Consider the following 21817-nt stretch of genomic DNA (forward strand, 5'->3'; position numbering starts at 1 on the left):
GAGGCTGTTATTGCATATTCATTTTGTATCAGCGGTAACCTTTTAAAGAGAAGACACGAGTCTTCCAAAACAAGACAGTGTTCCGTGTTATGTTGACGAAATGTTATAGTTGTTGTGACTGAGTTATCTCGATAGCTAGACAAAAGTTTCCTTAGAAAGAGACAAGGATCATTTTTTTCCAAAAGAAAGTGGACAAGGAGGGTTGGAGAAGAAAATGAGAACGCTAAATCGAACGATTTGCTTCGTTTACGCGGCCGGAGATGCCATGATTTTTTCATGCTGACCGTGGTCTGAAGGGTTTCGCTTTGTTAATAATTTTACTCTTGATATCTTAAAGAAACCCGCTTAGCTTGTGTACAAGACTTGGAAACTTTTGAATTTTATTTTATTGTTTGTTTATTTTACTTCGCTGTTTTAATTTATCCATGGGAAGTTCTACTTCAAAGTTCCGCAAAGCTCTTCAACGTGGTGAAGGAGTCGAGGCTATGCACATTTACCTCAAGAACCCTGAAATTAAAAGAAATCTTGATCCGAACTGCAGCTTCGGAGTGAATCATGGCCGAAACACTGCACTGCATTATGCCACAATGCATGCGATGAAAGCTTTTATACGCGAGTTCCTGGAGGAAAAAGCTGACCCGAACATTACGAACGCGATAGGGCAAAATGCCTTGCACTGTGTTAGCTTGTGTTTCCGAGGAGTCGAATCGTCCGTCGATAAAGCGCGAGCCGACTGCATGTCGATACTTCTAGGATGGAGTTCAAATCTTCCGGAGGGAACAGGGCTTGAGATCGATGCACGCGATCAGGTAGGAAAAACAACCGTGTGTTAAATAAATGTGTAAATATTTCTGCGGAAATGTATCTAACCTCTTTCACCACTACCATTTTACCCATGAACAATTTCGTATCATAATCTCTAAAGCAAGTATGTCTTTTGTTTTTTTTTTCTTGCAGTAATGAAAAGTAAATGAAAAACCATTTCTTTCATAAAAGTACATTAATTCTTCAGTTCTGACCTAACATGTATTACTAAAAGCTGGCAACGTCTTAATTACGAGACGCGACACAATTTTAACAGATAAACGAAAATGCCATGAACCCTTAATATTGTGATTAGCATTTCTTCTCTGACTGTTTTTTTTTTAAACCGTTAGAAAACCCGTTAGTTGTTTAGGCTGTTAGATAATACGAAATTTTTAATCCTATGCGAAACAGAGTACTTCGAATTCACTTCCAACTTGTTGTCGTGACAAATGAATGGAAACCGAGGCGTACAGGTGTTCTGAATGAAACTGAAAAAAAATAATAAAATAAGCAAAAGCTTGCTGTTCTTGAAAAGCTGAAATATATTTTCCCCAGAAACAATCTATTTTAAGGTACTGGAAACCTTTCTTTTTTTACTCTTGGTCTTTTGATATTAAAATGTTTTTGAAGACAGCGAAGTAAAGTAATACAAACCATTGTGGTTCATAAGACACTGCTTCCGACTGTTTTTCTCAGCGTTTCTAATTATGTCAAAAATAGGAGTGCATTCAAAGAGCTTAAGGTGGCAAATTATGATGAATGTGATAAATTATTAAACTGTACGCAAAAAAACCTTTTTGTCTGACAAATGACATGCAATCCCTTAATATTCCAATTGTAATTTAAAATATTGCTATCACTATAATGAAAAATCGTTTTCATAATTTTTTCGTCTTCCCTCAGCAGACATGCCTTCTAGTCAAACTCAAATGTAGTTGACAAAAATCTTATTAAAATTTTGTTTTTTGTTTGAGCTGAGGTCAAGGGTTTGATTAAATGTTTTAAATAATTTGGCACCACAAACTTATATGATGAAATTTTTAATTGAAACTTAGATATTACAGACAGCTGATACTGTCTCCCACATTAAAATTATTAATTTTTTAAATTAAAATTTATTTTAGGTTTCACATATTACAAAATATCCAGAGATGCATCGTGTCAATGTTCTGTACACATCTGCCCTAACATCTTCTTTTAATTGTTTTAGTATTACACTTGTTCTTAATAATTAATATAAATGGACAATTTGATTGGTAATTGCTAAGTGTACTTAACCCTCAAACTCCCATGAGTGATCAAGACAGAATTTCTCCTTACAATTTAAATACAATGTCAAGCAGACAAGTGATGAGAATAAAGAAAAATGTCAATTGGGAGATTATTAGATGATCATGATCTAATACCAAATTCTCAGAACAAACATCATAAGAATTGTGTGGCAGACAGTAAGGAGAATTTCTAAAGAGATCTTGAGAGTGAAAGGTTTAAGTAACCATATGGACAGGGGAAGGGCTGGCAAATTGTCACTTTAATGAAACAAAAGATTCCTATACTAAGTCTAAGGAGATTATTTTAAAATTCAAATCTTGCAAGGTGGAATGGATTGCGTTACAATGTACCTATAAGAAATTTTGAATTCTCTCATAAATTCAGGACTTTTTTCCTTTTACAATGGAAGTCACTCATTTTTCTTTTTCTTTTCTTGTATAAATTTTAATGTGTTTATTTCCTTATCATTTCTGTATTATTTCTGAATTCTGTCTGCAATATTGATTTTTAGTATAGTTTAACTGGTAAGTTGATAAGTGATACCCTTTGACTAACATCTCCTACCTGCAGGTCAATTAAATTTTTATGATTAAAATGAGAAAAATCAAGTGTTACCGTAATTTCCGGTCGATTACCCGCGGGTAATCTGTTGATTTTGCATTAAATCCGCACCACTGCGGGTAATAGGGAGGTGCGGGTTATGTGACAATTTTAAATTCTTCTGGAAGTTGAATTGAAAAAATTTCTCACCTACCTGCGTTTCCACCTCTCAAATGAATTTTATTGTATCAAAAGTGCCACAAAGCGGCACGAAAACATGATGCCAACTCGAGTTTATTTCACGCATAATTAGTTGCGTGACAAACAAATTTTTATCGGCACGCGTGAAAACAAAACCTTGATGGTGACAAAAATAATCCAAGGATATCCGGCGCATCAGTAACAAATTTCCAGTATTCACTAGCTTGAGCTAAAGAGAATTTTCCCGTTTTAAGGGACTTGTTAGGCCCAGTAGAACAGGAGATATCGATTTTTTTGAGAAATTGCCGATGACAGTAATTTTAAATCCCAAATGCATCACCAGAATGTTGAAAATAATAGGTGCGAAACTTAACTAATTTCGCGCTGAAAAAGTATTTTAACGACAAACGAACAATGGATATTGCTCATTACGCTCCTACATGCTATAAAAAGGTAACTGACTGAATAAGAATTATAAACCTCGATCATTGGCGATAAGTGTATCCACGAGTCACCAATTAAGTTAAAATGCCTGCTGTGAAACGCCCACGTCACAGTTTTACGTTTGATTATAAGCTTAGAGTAATAACTCTTGCCGATGAAATCGGTAATAGAGCAGCAGCAATAATCAATCAATAAAGTATAAGCTAATATTGACACAGAATTGTGCACATGTCTGAATCGAAAGACTGAAATGTATCGCCTTAATGTCACGTTTTCGCCACTGAAAAAGTTGAATAACAACGTGCGGGTTATCCACCGGTGCGGGTAATCCGTTGACTTTTTTTTTCGCCGTATGCAATAATCGGCCGGTGCGGGTAATCGGCCGTGCGGGTAATCGACCGGAAATTACGGTAAGTGTAAGTTTGTAATGTGACTTTCTCACCCTGATGAATGAATGTTTTAGACTGGAAACACTCCGCTGCACTATGCTGCAAGCTCAGGACTATATCAATGTGTTCAGGTATGTACTCTGTCAAAAAAAACTTTTATAAACTACCTGAGATACAAAGGGTCCTGACTGGGAAACAACCTATTGTTTATTGCACTGGTAAACACATAGAAAATGGAAACATCTTGTGTTTTTACAACAGGTTTTATCAACATGATGCTAATGACATTGCTGTCACCCTAGCAGTGTACAAGACACATGCCTTACATGAACTTTGTGATGGGCCTCACTCATTATGAAGTCTCTGTGGCCAAGTCCCCAATTCCTCATGGGGACTTAGAATTTGTTCTTTGTCCTGTGCCCTCCGATATTCTATTTACAAAATCCTGTGTTTTTTTAAGTCTATTTTATAAATTAAAGCAATAGACCCCTAGCTACTCTCTATTGGTTTCTTGGTGTTATAACCCACATGAGATGTTCAGAGAACAAGAGAAAAGTTTGTAAATCATGCGCTGGAGGACAGTGATTTCCACGTTTTTGATTGGAAAGTGCTATATAAAGTGCAGACTATTGCTTAAATAATTTTTGACTTTTCTTGTAAGTCACTTGGTCTTTCACCCCTGGAGTTGAATAACTCCCAAAAGTCATCAAAATTTTACTTAAATGTAGCTCTTCCACTGCAAAAAACCAGCATCCTTTTTTCCTTTTCCTGAATAGCAAACTTGGGACTATTTAGGATACTAAGTTTAAACAACTTCAAGTGTACTCTTAACCCTTTAACTATAGAAATCTGATCGACAATTCCCCCCTCTAGCTGCTACACATTTCCATGAGAATAACTGAAAGAATTTGGTGTTAGATCAAGATAAAAACTTTTATCTGATCAGTTCAAGTATTCTCATTATTTGTTTGTTGGACAATGTGTGGGTCTTATAGGGAGATGTTACACATTAATCACTTCTGGGAGGCGAGGAGGCGATAAAGGCGAACGTGGCCTAGTGGTTAGGGCGCTGCACTTGTAAGCCGGAGGTCCCGGGTTCAAGTCCTCCTCCCTGCCACTGAATGGATTTGTCTTCGGTGGCCCCAAATTCAACTCCTGCACGCTTTGTAAATAGCCAACTGGTCTGCCTCCTACCAGTTGGGGTTTTTAACGAGTTTCTGTTCATTTACAATATTTGTTTCCTTATTTACAGTGTCCCCAATTAGCACAGCAGTGCTAAAATACACTGACACTTAAATAAAGTTATTATTATTATTATTATTATTATTATTATTATAGAGTTAATCTTAATCTTATTCTTTTATTCTTAAGTTGTTGGTTGCTAATGGAGCATCACTTTATGAAGAAAACAAGAATGGGGAAACTGCGTGTGACTTTGCCATCAAAAGAGGATTTAACTCCATTGCAGCTTTTCTGGAATCAAGGATGGTTTTCTCTGTAAGTACAGCATATGTTATGGTGGAACCCCTAAAAACCCTTAGAGTGACCAGCATCTAATTTCTCCATACAGTTATACTGCTGAAACATTCATTAAGGTTATGAGTATATAGTTATTGATCACCAACCAAGGAAGGTTTGATTGTTAAGCAAATTCTCCTTTTCAGTACTAAAGGAGATGTATAGAGAAGAGTATGAAGAATATAGATACTGATGTTGTGGTATAAAAGGTTAAAGGAGAAGATTTCATGGTTGGAGTAATAGTTGACTGTGTGATGTAGTTAACCCTTTAACTCCCAAGATCTTATTGTTAATTCTCCCCTCCAGCTGCTGCACACATCCTTGTAAATTAGGTATGAGAATTTGGTATAAGATCAAGATAACAACTTCTACGGTTGAACCTCAATTATCCGGACCCCGATTATCCGGACTATTCGATAATCCGGACTTTCTTCTCTGGTCCCAATTTTCCCATGAATATTAATTAGTTTTGATCTTGAAAACTCAAAGTCGCAAAAAGCCCAATAATCCTTTCAAAAGACTGTTGAAACAGCGTATTATCCTATGTGCTTTTCAAAATTCGAAAGTGCGACGAGTCAAAGAAGTATTCTGATGCGTTCAGCTGATATATGGTTAGCTCAATTGTTTTGTTGCCAAGGGAATTTCATGCTTGATTAGTTCCTTCTGCGTGGGTTATGTAAACACATGAGCGATCGATTGTAAACTCAAATCAAAAACATGCCCACAAAGCGAAAGCTTGCTGTTCTATTGATTAAAGATAAGCAGATAATTATTTCACATTTCTATCTCATTAATATTCATATTCTCGATTATCCGGACTCTCAATTATCCGGACTATTTACCGAGGTCCCGATGAGTCCAGATAATCGAGGTTCGACTGTACCTGATGATTTTGAATATTCTCATTAGCTGTTTGCTGGATAATGTAAGGATATTATAGGGAGAAGTTTTCATGTTGATCACTTCTGGGAGTTAAAGGGCTATGGTTTTTATCAAGGTATGAAGTAGTGGTCAGGGTTGTAACTAAGAAATTACATTGGGCTGCTGGCTGAAATTTTGAATGTGATGGCTCACAGATAGTGTTAGATTTTTAAGCATTGTAAGTGCGTAACCTCAGAATTACAAGCTTTTTCTTCTGGCAAATTTCACAAAAAGTCTGAGTGGGAGAAAGAAACATGAGACTGACTGATAAAACAGCTTGCCTGAGCTGCGTCCAAAATTATTCAGAAATGATTGTGATTTTGCAAGAGAATTATAGATAGAAGCTGGAGAATTCTCCAATCTCCAATATCCATAAATGTGCTGGTTGATTCAACAGATGAGGATACACTACCTCCTGTTTCCATGTTTTTGGAGTCAGTGACAATTTTCTTAACAAGAAACTGCATTATAATTCATGCTCTTTACTTTTCTGAAACTTTCCAATCTTTTTTCTTTATCAGCAAGAATCTCCAAGTGCCAATGCAGTTGAGGAGCCTGTTTTTATTGACAGAGATGACCAGGTATGCATTGCATAGAATTGAATTTATTTTATCCTTCATGTGCTTATGCAATATCCTCAAATGCAGAAAAAGTTGTTTGAAAAATGTTTTAGAAGTTTTCCTTTAAAATGGCAAGTACATGCTACAACCTCAGTTAAGTTTTGTTAATTTTTTGGTTACTGACATTAAGGAGGATTATTTCAACAATACAATAGTTGTAACACTTAAGAATTAGATGTACCTTGTGCAGAAAAAAAAATCTTTACACCATTGAGTCAGTTACTGCATTGTTGAACTTGAAGACAGATGCAAAATATTGGTTCAGAAAGATAGAAAACACAGTGATAATCCAAGAAACAACAAGTTGAGTTTTAGAGATTCACATTTAAATTTATTTTGATATTTGAGTGAACATAACTTCACATATTGAAGGGCTATGTTTAGAGAGTATTAAAATTTAGAACCAGGATGTAATGATGCAGTATTAAGTGACATTACCATGTTAAATCACTGTACAAATTGGCTTGTTTTCTGAATGCTAGAAGCAATACAGAGGTCTTTGTGCTCAAGATCTTCAAGAAGCAAAGGATCAGATGCTTGTAGAGACGGCAGATATGCTCAGGGTAAGCTTAATGTCCACTTAATTTTCAGAATGCTTATTTCACTTTTAAATTTTTCAGATTGGTCGCAATGGCCAGTCAGAGTAATCATAAGGGATTGTAAGCAAACCATGATGGTGATGGCAATGAGGATGTGGCAAAATAAAATATAAAATGGGCAGCACTATAGCACAGCATGTGTATTTTAAACCTTTGTACACATCTGAGCTGTCTTCCTACAAAACAGCATTATGAAATGATCAAAATTTGTGTGGTATGAGAACAAAACCCTGATGGCAAATGATCTAAGTTTCCATTTGGAACTCAATGCTGCTCCTACATTTGTTTTTATATATTTTGATTTGTAAATCTTATACATGTGTTTGTGTCATAGGTTCCATTATTTACTGCTGAAGGTCTGCTTCGGAATCACGGTTAGTCACCTAAAACATATGTACAATAAAATTCGTTGAAGAAGTAACTTGATATGTTACTGTACTTTTAATTAATAATTGTAAATTAGTTTTCATCACACTTCATTTTTCATGGAATTTTGCTCTGTGGGGGTAAGTCAACAAGCAATACTTAATAATTGGTTTGTAATAGTTACCCAACTGTCTTGTTGCTACAGAGTGGTCTAAAGAATCTCTGATTGAAGCATGGATGGAAGATCCTGTTGCAGCTTGTGAGAAAGCTGGAGTTACTCTCCCAGATAGTGAGTTTTTAACTGTTCATACAGTATTATTCTTAAGTTTCTTGTTCCTTTTGTTTTATTTGTTTTTTGACCTTCATGTTGTTTTTGTTTTTAAGTTCCAAACTAAAAATTGAGAAAGTCAGTTAGGAAGTCTGAACTGAAAAATCAGATTTGATTTCTTTCACTCATGGTTGAAGAATTTTGACCAAATGTCAATGCTAAATTGTTAAATTTGTTAAATTACTAAGAAAGTTGGAAAACATTTAGATGTTTTGAACAGGCAAAAAAATTTCCTCAGAAATGTGCCTCTACAACTTGTACGTAATGTCTCGCTTCACCTACTGTTCTGCTATTTGGCACAATTGTACTGACTGATAATTTTTTGTGATTTTCTTATACTTTTCTTGGCATATTAGCATGCACTGCCAGGGGCCTTATCAGCCTCATCAACCTGAGTTGAAGTAAAGTTACTTACTAACTTACTTAACCCTTTAACTCCTAAGATCTGATTGTTAATTCTCCCCTCTAGCTGCCTTACCTTTCCTTGTAAACTAGTTATGAGAATTTAGAGTTAGATCAAGACATTCTATTGGACAATTTTGATTATTCTCCTTAACTGTTTTATTGATAATGTATGGATGCTTTAGGGAGAAATTACTTGTTAATCACTTCTGGGAGTTGACTAACTAACTTGATGAAATTTCTTGATTTCTTTCATTGCAATATCCTTAGAACTAACAGTTTTCTATATTTTCATCCACTAGATCACACCACAGGCAATGTAGAACTTGAAGAGAAAACTAAACTTGCAATAAAAAGCAACTATGGAGCATCTGTAAGTATTTGGTTAAAAAAAAACTTTGTCACTCCTAGTGGTAAATGACATGAAAACTTATTGGAAAGCAATTGATTACTATGCACTTCATTATTTATATTAATGTTCTCCCTACTGTTCCCTCAATATTTCCTTTAGGACTGATAAGCAGAATTTTTTTTTTTAAATTGGGCAGTTTAGGAATTTCTGAAGATTTTCTTTAGATTTATGACCTTTTTATTTGACTGTTTGACAGGGGTGGGGAGGGTGTCAATGTAAGGAGAAATGAGAAGCCAATCACTCTCAAGTGTAAGGGTGAAATGGTGTGACAATTACACTAGGTAGTGGTCGCTGTTGACAAGCCTTCCTATGGTTTTGGTATATCTTTTAACATCTTGGTCCTCATCTATTTTAATTGCAGGAAGTTTGTTCTATCTGTGAAGATCAAATAGTGTATGAAGATGTTCCTCTGTCTCTTTCTTGTAACCATGAGTTCTGTCGCTCTTGCTGGGAAAGGTAAATTTAGGAACCTTGTATATTGAGTATTAAACAATTATTTACCTAAGCGGGGATAAATATCCACCACTTACAGTTGCGCTGAGGTTAATAATTGTTTTTAGTGTATACTACACAGAAACCAAAAGATCATTTTATTTCTGTCACTACTCTGAAAATGGTCAGAAGTTAAACTCCAGGCCCTGGTTGTTCAAAGACTTATTCACTGAATAAGACATTAAGTGGACACTTATTCACTGGATAGCAATTTATTCATTGGATAGCATTATCCACCCTTTATACAACTGGGCCCTCGTGCACAATTTTGTCTCTTTGGCTGGTGTAAGGTGAATAGCACTTGCTAATCACTTCCAAACTGGCCAATCATTGAATGCAAATAGCATTATTTACTTATTATGTGGTATATACTTACTGATGATGTTGTTGTATTGGGTAAAGGGCTAAGCAATTAGTGCCAGACTCTGGGTCTAGAGGTCTGGGTCCTAGTCATGGCTGGGTCATGTGACATGTTCTTGGGCAAGACAACTCACTCTTAAAGAGTATGTCTATGTTTACAAGGACAGAGGGGCACTAAAGAACTCTTCGAAATCCTGCAAAATGCCAGGGGTTAGCTGCCACAACCCAATGTCCTATCCAGTAAGAGTAGTCATACTCCTAATGATTTTGTGGGATCTGCGGATGAGAAAAATTTGACTATGGGCTATGTGGCCTGTAAGACTCTATTGTATGTTGTTACCTGTTGGTTGCAAGGTGAGTGTCTGACTGGATTCTCAATTATGGAGGCAGCATGGCCCAGTGGCATGGGTGCCGGACTTGTAATCTAGTGGTCCTGGGCCCAAGTCCTCCACCTTGCCATTCACTGGATTTGTTCTTGGTCACTGCACTGTGCTGTGTAAATAGCCGATAGGTCTGCCCTCTGCCAGTTCGGAATTTTCAAGCGCTTTATGTTTATTTCAGTCATTGTAAAGCACTATTGGATAGCAATAGAAATAGCACTTTATAAATAAAGTATTGTTTTTTAGTTAATATTAATTCATTGTCACTCTCTGATCCGTGTTTACTCAGTTACCTGAATGTGAAGATCAAAGAAGGCAAGGCTCATAACATACAATGTCCTGCATTTGATTGCAGTGCTCTTGTCCCTGTGGTAAGTAAGCTTTAAACACTTAACACCTTGAGACTCTCTGAAAATGAGCAAAGAAGCATCTTACATGGATGAAGACACTTCCTGAGCAAAATTTTTCTCTAGATTTATTTCCTAGAAGCTCAAAGTTAATGGTAGCTATATGAAATTTTCCACTCCAAATATTATGACTGTTTCACTCCAATTATTAGCTTACCTTATATGGTAATGCATTTTGCTAATGGTTGCAGAGCTCAAAGTGCTCCAAGTGTATATAAAAAAACGAAGATTAATAATGATGATATTGTTTAGCATTTAGAATGGCAATGAATTTTATATTCAATATGCAGTACACAGTCACTATAAGTATTATTATTTGTGTCTACTTTAGACACTGCTTCTTCAACAAATGCCTTCTCCATCTTGTTGTTAACTCATCTGGTCTATGTTCAATGTTTTTTTTTTTCCAGGAAACTATTGAAAGTCTTGTATCAAGAGAAATGGCAAGAAGATATCTTCAGTTTGATATAAAGGTAAGGACTTTAGAAACCGGCCAGTCATCTTAAAAGGATCCTAGGCAACCATACCCCTGATTTTGATTACTGATATAGGAAAGCATGAAAATCCTCTGATGATGAATGACACAAATCAGTTAAAAATGTGAGTCAAAACAAAGCAATGATGAGGTTAAAAGGCAAATGCAATGATGAAAATTAAAATAGAAGATAAGATGGACAGCTGAAGATTTAGAACCACTGGTAATAAAGTCCAAACATTCTGGCTATAAATAAGGTAGAGTCCTGGTAAAGCAGGGGTTTCCATAAAAGGTTGGTATCATTGTTAGTCTTCTTCCTATAAAACCTCTCACTGCTGTCTGTTTAGCCTGCAAGCAGGCTCAAGATTGTGTTAGGGTTTTACCCAACCACCCCTTTTCTGGGAACACCCGATTATGGAAAAAGTTATTTAAACCACTGGGTAAAGGCACATAAATCATCAGATTGTGGCCACAAAGTACTCATGGTAAGGAAGGTGTCACTTAAACTCATGGTGGATGTTAAGAAAGAATTGATTGTATGTTACAAAGTTTTCCACTTACGCAAGTGTTTGTAAGGAAAAAGCCTTATCTTCTTACGAATATTTTTCAGGCTTTTGTAGAGAGTAATCCTACTTTGAAATGGTGTCCGTCACCTGGATGTGGCCGAGCAGTGAGGCTGCCATCGAACATGCTACCCTCACTGAATGTTTCTGTAGAAGCAAGCTCTTTAGGGGAGACAGAGCCAATGACTGTAGATTGCGGCAGTGGTCATTTCTTTTGTTGGTGAGTCCACAGTAGGTAGATCATAGTAAGCAGAGGTGATTGGTTCATAATGTCAACAGATTTCTTGGTTATTGAGTTTTATTAGTTGTTTTGGACCTCACAATGCACAACTTTTAAACACGCGGTTTCACTGTCAGGAATTATAATTTTGGTCAGCACTGCATACACACTAAAATGATGAAGAGGGTTGTGTGCCAAAGTCTCTAAAATTTCTTTTTTGTCATAGATTGGGCAAATTTAATGTGAACTGCATTAATTACACTTCAAATGTCAATATTACTGTACATCTGATCCACAGGCATTGTTTAAAGGAAGCCCATCTGCCCTGTACATGTGAACTTTGGAGTAGATGGATGGAAAAAATAGCTGAAATGTTACCAAAGATTCCTACAACAGAAGGTTGTTAAAATTTGATTCAAATTTTACTTGTATGGTTAACAAATTTTATTTTCCTGTACATGGTAGACCCAGTAGCTTATTTTATAGTATGCTATTGGTAAGGTTACGTCCGTACTGAAGCCTATTGGCCCACCCAAGCAGAACTTATCCTGGTTTCCAAGTAGCATGAAGCAACTAGGAGTATTACCACTCCCCCCTGATGGTCAGTGCTCTGAACTCCGGGTTGAGAGGTCCTGGGCCGAGAGGTCTGGCGCATTGACCTCGCCGGGTCAATGTGTTGAGCTCTTGGACAAGACACTACTCTCATTGCACTGGCCGTTAGGCCACTGCATCTCATACCTTAGCCTATGGCTGGTTATCACCACCCATCCACCCACACACCCACAACCCCACCCCCTCGCATTTTGTTAAGTTTTCTTGAATCCACCCAAGTGAACAAATACGTACTGGTGAACTGCTGACGTGTTATATTATATATATTACATTGTATATATTTTATATATTGTGATACCCCACCGACGCAGCACCACAGTTTCTGTAGAAACTTACGTCCCCCTCCTCCGCCTTAATACCAAAAGGATTACCGGTCTTCTAAGCTTTTATTTTCAAAGTCTTGTTGAAGGTTTGAAAATCAAAAGCTCTAAATCTTCCTCTCTTTTGACAGACCTTTCTGAGTGTCCTGAAACAGAAGCAGTCGCCAACACTCTTTGGCTCGTGACAAACTCGAAATCCTGCCCCAACTGCAAGTAAGTGGTCGATCTATACAAGACATATATGTGTGCGTTACGTTTTGCATAACTGAGTACCTGGTTTGTGTTACATGCAATCATGCCTGTAATCCATCCCACAACAACACTGAAAGAACGTGTTAATGGTATAAAAACTGTAAGATCTACCAATTATGCCAAGGTCCAACGTCACTACTTGCGTATCTGAAAATATTCAGCCTAAGTTCTTCATTATCAAGCAGTCTTAGAGATCCAGTGTATAGAAATAGGATACGCTTCCTCTCTTACTATGTTGCCTTGGCTCTCTGCCAAAAAATGAAAATTGGAATCAGTAACTCTTTGTTTAGAGGAATTTTCAATTAAGTGTCGAGAGAAATCTGGGATTGTTTTGATTTTGCTATACTTCGCTCAATGATTGGTTCAGAAAACTCGCGCCACTCTCTTAACCAATCAGATGCAAAACTTTAACCAATCACGACTTGGTCGCCCGCTTTTTCCCGCGCTTTAAGCAGTTTGTTTGTTTTTGCTGTGAGTTCTGATTGGTTCTTAAAGGTATTTTTCTTTTTTTTGATTGGCCGTTGTGATTACTTCGGTCTTGGTTTTACGACACTCACCATAGGTGAAGTGTTAACGCAATAGAACATACAGCTTATTACTGATCTGTTATAGTGAATAAATTGACTTAACCCTCAAAGAAACTCTTAAAATCTTTTTTCAAAACTAGAAAGACAAAAACCGAGAGGTTGTACATATTACATATTACGGCAAAATATTAGCGATTGGTAGGATTAGATTTGATGGAAAAGCTTGATCGACCGTCTCACATTCTACACAGTACCACAAAAGCGCGTTGAAATTAAGAATTTGTGACGATTGTCAATGTTTCTCGAATGAATCTAATGGGAGATTTTACTCGTCAGATCACCCATTCAGAAAAATGAGGGATGTAACCACATGAAGTGTACAAAGGTGTTTATAAAGCTTATTTACTTGTTATGAGTTTTAGAAGGAACGGCACGAAAGATACACACTTGTACAGTTGTAAAACTTCTTTGTAATACTTGCGGTTCTCGTTTGTACAATACTTCGTAAAACAAAAAAAAAATATATATATATATCAAAGAGTGACTTACTACGTGTGAATTTTGTTGAGTGTATTCCTGCACATGAAGAAGTCCCGTAATGAAATTCTACAGACATTTATTATCATTATCTTTTTAATGTTTCTTTTACAGTGTAAACACGAGTTCTGCTGGGTTTGTCTGGAACAGTGGAAAAAACACAGTTCTGCTACAGGAGGATATTTTAGGTTGGTAGAACTGAGTTGAAAATTGTCATGAATACTTGTCCTTTGTGACTAAAATACTATTAGTAGGGAGAGATTTCATAGAGCTGTACACAAATTTGCTACGCACGCGTTCACAGCCTTTGTTATATTTGGGCTGAGTGGAGTCCAATTCGGTTTGTAATTATACAAATGATAAGAAAATTGGAAGACTGTGAAGCGGGAATGTTATTCACGAGTATGATTATAGACAGAGTTGGACGACACGAAGTCCTGTTACCAATAACCAATACAATTTCCAAAAAAAAAAATTCATCTAGGACAAATGTCTGCACAGGAGACAATATCTAAAGTTGAAAATTCCTACATTTGGAAATTTACCAGTGTTTCTTAGGATAATTGGTTGTTTCCATGGTTATTGTGATGAACTCTGTGATTGGTGGATTTAGCTGAGTGGACTAAGTACGATTGGCTACTTCAATTGTCCAATTACAGGTGTCCAATTACAGGCAACTGTCCTATTACACGGTCCGATTACAACTCTACAAAATAATTAGTGAAAAATAAAGTAGTTAGTGCACCAACCACACGTAAGGAAATTGTAATTGCTATGATTAAACCTCTTTTTTCAGGTGTAATCGATTTGAGATTGTTCAAAAAGTTGAATCAGAGTCAGCCAAGATAGTAACAGAGGTAAGGTGAAGCCTGTTTACGAAACTGACTCGATTAACTGCTTGAATTCCATCAAATAAAGCGATTGAAAGTGTTTCTGCTTCCCCTGGATAGTATGCTGGTCCGATGCAATTTTCCCCTACCCCTCCCCCCCCCCCCCATGTCATTATTTTGTGCGGCTTCCTTAACATTTCACCAATACTTATTTCTACTCCTGGGTGAAGAGCAGCTTTTATGAGCGTGAAGTGTCTTACTCAGGAACAATGCACAAAGCATGAAGCACTAGGATCCCCCTTGGAATTGAAAATGTTAGCATCACTGGGTGAAGGTCAAACTACCAGCATGATGTTTTTAAACCTTTGACCCCTAAGAGTGACCAGTATCTCATTTCTCCTTACAGCATTTCCCTTGAATGAAACATTATAGTCACGAGAATAAAGGAAATGATCACCAACTGAAGTAGCTCTTGATTGTTATACAAATTCTCCTTGTTAGCGCCACATAAAAATGTATAAAGAACAGTATGGAGATTATGCATTCTGATGTTAGGGTGTAAAGGGTTAAATGAAACTCAGTGCTATTAATAGCTCTGACCGATTGAAAGTTGAAAAGGACTCTTCTAATGAGGGGAAAGTCGTTTTCAAGTGTACTTTATGGAGTTTTATGTTCGTTTTTTATCATCACCGTCTCGATATTTTTTTTCCCATTTTTTTTCCAGATTAACACAAAGAATGACGAAATCACGCAGTTAAATTGTTTTCTACATTATTACTCACGCTTTAAGAACCATGAAAATAGTTACAAGGTGAGAACATAAGATTTTTAAAGAGAAAGTAGGAAGTTATCTTAACAGATGATTGGAACGTTCGGTATTGTGGGCAGTAGAAGGGGGAAATGCGTTTTTCTTGCGATTACTTACAAAAGGAGAAACACACAGCGCAAATTGTCTTTGCTGATGAGGAATAATGATCCATAAAGTAAAGTTTGATCAAAATTTTTTTTTATCTTTAATAGTTTGAAGAACCTTTATTAAGTACAGCTAAGGATAAAATGTCTGCACTGGCTGTTGCTGCCATGGAAACAGGTCAGTTCTCCCTTTTCCTATCAGCCATACGACCGATATCACTAAAACGGACTTTTTTCTTTATATCTAAGTGTAAGTCTGTACTTTGTACTGAACAATTGTTTCTGTGTTCAGCTGCAACTTCAGTGGAAAATGCTGACACATCATTTATCGAAGACGCCGTTCACGGACTACTTAATTCAAGAAGAGTTCTCCGAGCCTCATATGCTTATGGCTTCTTTCTCACTGGTAACAAAGACAAGAGAGTAATCTTTGAATCAATGCAGGCGAGTGTTAAAGCAATTTTTAACTGCGTGTCTAAAGTAATCCGGGGTTAACATTGCTCTTTGATTGGTTCTGAAAACTCGCGCCACTCTATCAACCAATCAAATGCAAAATTAAAACAAATTGTCACTTGTTTACCCGCGTTTTCCCGCGCTTCAGCAGTTTGCTTGTTTAGTTTATTTTCCATAGCCGTTATTCCCCTTTTTTTACTTTTATGTAGGTCTTATCAAACTTAATAAAAAAATGACTCTGACACGAACAGTTGCACCATCTGTGTTTTCTCTCCAGACCGAAGTTGAAGAAGCAACAGAGACACTATCACAGATGGTAGCCCGACCTTACTTGAGGACACCGCGGGCTCAGATCATCCAAACCACACAGCTGTTACACCGGAAGCGAGATGACTTCCTGTTAGCTCTGTCACGTGGTCTTATACCGGATGACGACGAACTTCCGGAACCTAACAGCCTCATGCCAAGGTAATTGTTGTTAGTAATGTTATTTCAAAGTTCTGTTTCGTAACTTTTGCTTCTAAGGATTCTTTTTCTAAATAGCTTTTTCATTTAATAGCAGGTTCCTCTCTTCATCCAGAGGAAGTCAAGATAGCGAGGTACCATTGAAATTCTATAAATGACCGTATAGTGTTATCATGTATCAGTAGCTCGCGATGTACAGTTGAATATCTTCCTATTCATTGAAAGACCGGTTGGTTCCTCTTTAACGGCATTCTATCTCAGATGCAACTGTTGTGGATGCCTGGTTGGGATTTTTGTGTTTTAATCCTTTAACCCTTAAGAGTAACTAGCATCTAATTTCTCTATACGATATCACTACTGAATCACAAATTGATGCCGTGAGAATAAAGGAAATGATCACCAACTAAAAAATATCTTGATTGTTCGACAAATTCTCCTTGTCAGCAACTTAGTAAATGTACTGAGAACAGTATGGAGAATATGAATACTGATGTTAGGGTGTAAAGGGTTAAAAGCTCTCATGCAAGACAAGCAACACTCTCAGTGTCTCCAAGTAGTAGCATTGAATCGTCAGTTATCATATGTTGTAGCCTGGTATTTTTGTCTGTATCTGAGCAGAACCACAGCAGCCCGAAGCTGCCAAGTTCCCAATTCCTTAACAGAGCGAATATTCATACTGCAATCGAAAAATTAATTTTTTGTGTTTTATAGTCTGACGAAGATGAAGACAATTATGACGAAGTTCGCAGCGCAATTGAACACTCCATCATCAAGGAACGTTTGAATCGGCTGGCAGCGTTTGGATCTACTGATTCATGCCCACTTAGTGAAGATGTCTTTGAAGAACAAGCCGCTGCCAAGGAAAAAGTAACCTGTGAGGCGATTCACAAGAGATTTAACCTTTCCTCTTGTTACTTGTGCAAATATGGAAAAACGAAAGAAAAAGGGGCGGGAAGGAGAAGAAGTATGTAACAAAGTGGTCTTATTCATGTATCATAGCTCTGAACGACAAAGTTCTTGATAGCGAAACCCTTCTTGTGGAATTATGGAGAAGTGAAAGAAAAATGGCTGGAAGGAAAGATATCTATGTAGCGAAATGGTTCTTGTTCATGTTTCATAGCTCGGGACAATTAACGATAAATTTAGCACTACTTGTGCTAGCCTGCGTAAAGGCCTGGTTATTAGCGCTGAAAGACGTGCGTTTCTCCGCCCCGGGAACTTTAGAGACGAGTCGGGTAAAGGTTTAGCGGGAGTCTGGCACTAAAAGTCAGTGCCAGACCCCTTGCAGACCTCTTCTCAAGGCCTCATACTTCCCTGCGGCGAAAAGACACTCGTGCTCAAGCTATAATGATCAGGGCCCGCTCACAGGCTATGAAGGTGCAAAAGATGGAAAACGCAAAAGAAAAGGGGGCGGATAACCAAGGTCATTTGTTACAAGTCTGTACGGTAAAGCCCTTAACACTGAAAGTTATGTCTAAAAAAAAATTTTTAAAGCAAAAATAACAACAAAATAATGGTGGAATCTTTTTGTTAAGGGCGCCAGCGACGAAGCAAACCAGCGGAGACTGAAGACGAAATAGATGTTGATGTGATGCGAGCGATACATTTGTCACTGATGCAACGTAGTACACAAACCAATCAGAGAAGCCGACAATCAAGCTCATCGAGCAGTTCGACCAGCTCTTACAGAGACCAAGCACATGGGGTGCAGGCGCCCCAGGACATGTCTTACCTCTCTGCCGTGGATGGGGCTTCTCTTCAGAAAGCTATAGAGCTGTCACTTCGAGATTCTGCTGTTGGAGGAGGTAATATTCGGTTGTTTTTATTAGTAAAGCTTAAAACACAAGGGTGTCATTTTTTAAGTAAAAAGTGAACCGGGTATCACGTGAAAGTACTCCTTACAATACAATACAATACAATTTATTTTATGTCGGTAACGTAGGGGGTGGTTACCCAATCCCCCGAGCCTAATGGCTCATGTTGAAAACGCTTAACAGTTAAAATACAGATGTGTATATAAATATATGTACCAGTTAAATATATGTATATATGACGAAAAAAAGAAACGCAAAAATATCACTTAGCCCCCTACCCCTACCCCTAGTCCTAATCCTGAACCTCCCCTGAAACCCTACCAGCCCTAATCACCTAACTTGTAGCCCTAACCCTGAAGCCTAATTACCAATTCATAACCCTACCCCTACAATTGTATACTAATACATTTATTACACTAACCTTGAAAGCAAGGGTCTTGTCCATGAACGTACACACCCTTTACAGCAAAATAAACAGTACCATTTGAAAGTACTGCTCATTAGCTTTTATATGAACGGTCACATGCCAGGGTTTTAACCACAGACTGAAAATTTAGAACCACTTTGTACAGTGTGGTTAACAGAACTTCTTGGAAGTGCTGCTCCGTAGCCATCACTTTAATGGCCATAGACTAACAAATCAGAACCACGTTATACAGCACCACGAACAGTACCACTGAAAATACTGCTCCGTAGCTTTCACTTTTGATGGTCGCATACCGGTGTTTCATCCACAGACCAGCAGTGAGAACCACTTTGTACAGCACAATGAATAGTGCTGCATGAAAGTACTACTCAGTAGCTTCCCTCTGAATGGTCAAACACAAGGGTTTATCAACCAACTTAAAAGTTAGAAGCTGACCATCTTTTACATCATAATAAACGATATTCAATGATTATTACACATATGCATGTTTAACAGCAAATACTGCACAAACAGCCAAACAATTTTTTTTTAAGACACACATAACTTTTCTGTAGATTTGCTTTTGCTGAAAAGTGATAGACATGTGTTTTATATTTTCAGAACTGTCCTCTTCTCCCGATGATGACCTTAAACAAGCCATCAAACTATCTCTGCAGGACAGTGGTCTTCCCCAGGAGGGAACTGATGGCATTGGATGCGCAGACAGTTCACCACAACACCCACAAACGAAAGAACAAGACGACGCTGACAGTGATATTGAATTCGATATTTGTCTTTAAATTGTAATAGCTCAATTAAAATTTTAAATTGTAAACATTTTTATACGGCATAATTCCAAGTGTGTGTGTGTGTGTCATAGACAAACTAAAAAATTAGAATCACCCTGGACAGCTTCATAAATTGTGGTACATGAATGTACTGCTCAGAAGCTTTCATTCGAATGGTCATTCATTAGGTTCTGAACCACAAACTCGAATGTTAAAACCAACGTTTGCAGTGTAGTGAACGGTACCCAAAGTGGTACTCAGAGGCTCACAAAGTAAATTCAGCGGTCAAACATCTGCGCATGTGCGAACGTTTTAATACCTAGGAGGCGTGTTTTCAGGCTGTCAATTTTTTTATCAAGTTTTGGGCGGGAAATTGGCGCGCGGCTGTCAATAATTGTTCCCCATGCACGTGTCCGACGTTTGACCACTGTGTTCGCATCGTAGGGTTTTCATTATCAGTAGTTTTGAAAGCTAGAAAAACCTCTTAAAGCGTAATAAACATTGCCACGTAAAAAAAGCGACCTTAAAGCTCTCGTTTGAATGGTCATACACTATGGTTTCATTCTCAGGATTCTGTAGTTAGAACCGCTTGGTATTTTTCAATTGATGGTCAAATTCACTCGGTAATAATCCCTAGACTCGAAGTCAAGATTACCGTGTACAGTATAGGAAACAATAACACGTTAGGGTATTGTTAACTAGCTAAATTATGGAAAAATGGTAAGTTCTTAGTGTTATTTTGTGCAGGGGTAGTTTTATGCTTCATTTTAATTTAAGCGTGCTATACCAGTGCACAATAATAAAAGTGGTATTCGTAGGATATAGTTGCAGTTTTTTATGTATTTTTATGTAAGAATGAGTGATGAAGACAGTAGCTGAGGTTTTAATTTAATACATGCATTTTAATGGTGCAAATCGTAACATTTTATTCCATCAGTAATGTATTTTGCACAATGCATACAATGATGCAAACTGTTAACCTTTTGGCGTTGAAGGGTGACCAGCATCTAATTTCTCCTTACAATATCACCCCTGAATCAAACATTAAGGTCACGAGAATAGTGGAAACGATCACCAATCAAATAAGCTCCTGATTGTTAGCCAAATTTTCCTCTTCAGGATCGGTGGAAATGTCTAGAGAGCAGTGTAGAGAATATGAATGCTTATGTTAGGGTGTGAAGAGTTAAAATGACAATTTAGTCATCAGTCTAGATAGTTTGTAGAAATACTCGTTATTTAGAAGCTTACTTGTAAAATAAAATATAAATAAGTTGTTATTAGTTTGTTTGTGTTGATTGTTTATGTAAGGCGGATCACATAAGCTTTCCCTTTAAAGGGCAAACGTTAGGCCTTAATACTGTGGCATTTGCTAGGTGAAATACCGTTGCGCTGGATATTTTTGACAAACTACTGTCATATTGAAGACATGAAAATCTGAAATGTCAAGGGTTTTCCTTTGGGATAGCGGTCTACATTTCACACATCGCTAGTTAGCCAGTTTGGTTCCCTGAAATCAAAGACTCTTGCCAACACTTAAAAGTTTGTGGTACCTTTCTATTACTTGTTATTTACGTTTGAAAGCACTCCAGATTACTTTATTAAACTTCTATTTCCGTTTAGATTTCGAGTGAAAGAGAAAGGGGTCGTTAGTTAACATCGTCATCGTTCGCGTCATTAATGCTCCATTGCGTGACAGAATCGTGGGCGTGACCCTGCAAGACATGAACATGTTTTTGTTCGAGGTCGCTATGTGAGCTTGGACCATAATTTGATGATTAAAAACGGGAAACTTATCCTGAAACGGCTATTGAACAGAAAAATATAGAAACCTTGATTAAAATTTAATCCTGGGTTAACACTAATTGGCCTTAAAACAACTGGGCCTGGGTTTTAATCCTCATGGGTTGCAGGAGATCCAACATCATCACTCATTATGCCAGTAGGTGCATAAGGCCATCACATTGTCTGCCCAACCCCTCCTGTCACATACCACCATCTTGGCCACATTCCAGCTCTTCCACCTTGCCTTGCCTCTCTCTCTTTTGACGGTCCTTCCCCAAGTGGTCTTTGGTCTCCCTCCTACCCCTCCATCTTCTGGTGTCCACCCTAATACCATAAAACAGTTGTTCACACCCTCTCTCCTGAGTTCATGTCCTAAACAGTTCCACCTTCTTCTTTGCACCTC

General features: G+C 37.5%; 1 protein-coding gene across 2 annotated transcripts; it reads left to right on the forward strand.

Moving 5' to 3' along the window:
- The first annotated feature begins 25 nt into the window (after positions 1 to 25).
- Positions 26 to 20910, forward strand: LOC113681834 (ankyrin repeat and IBR domain-containing protein 1). Of its 2 annotated transcripts, none has more exons than XM_089193344.1 (25): positions 26 to 809; positions 3728 to 3784; positions 5025 to 5150; positions 6614 to 6673; positions 7195 to 7275; positions 7646 to 7685; positions 7883 to 7966; positions 8710 to 8780; positions 9181 to 9275; positions 10341 to 10422; positions 10869 to 10931; positions 11544 to 11716; positions 12015 to 12115; positions 12780 to 12861; positions 13764 to 13812; positions 14079 to 14152; positions 14761 to 14821; positions 15519 to 15605; positions 15815 to 15884; positions 15999 to 16150; positions 16437 to 16627; positions 16719 to 16758; positions 17336 to 17588; positions 18160 to 18429; positions 19466 to 20910. In XM_089193344.1, exons 1-25 carry the CDS (start codon positions 426 to 428, stop codon positions 19642 to 19644), a joined length of 2925 nt encoding a protein of 974 aa, XP_089049470.1. In that variant the 5' UTR covers positions 26 to 425; the 3' UTR covers positions 19645 to 20910. The 2 variants fall into 2 exon arrangements, with proteins under 2 accessions (XP_089049470.1, XP_089049471.1); XM_089193345.1 differs by having other exon boundaries at positions 42 to 809; positions 16722 to 16758.
- The last annotated feature ends 907 nt before the right edge of the window (positions 20911 to 21817 follow it).

Source organism: Pocillopora damicornis, chromosome 14 (assembly GCF_964200805.1).
Source record: "Pocillopora damicornis chromosome 14, jaPocDami1.2, whole genome shotgun sequence".
Classification (NCBI taxonomy): Eukaryota; Metazoa; Cnidaria; class Anthozoa; order Scleractinia; family Pocilloporidae; genus Pocillopora; species Pocillopora damicornis.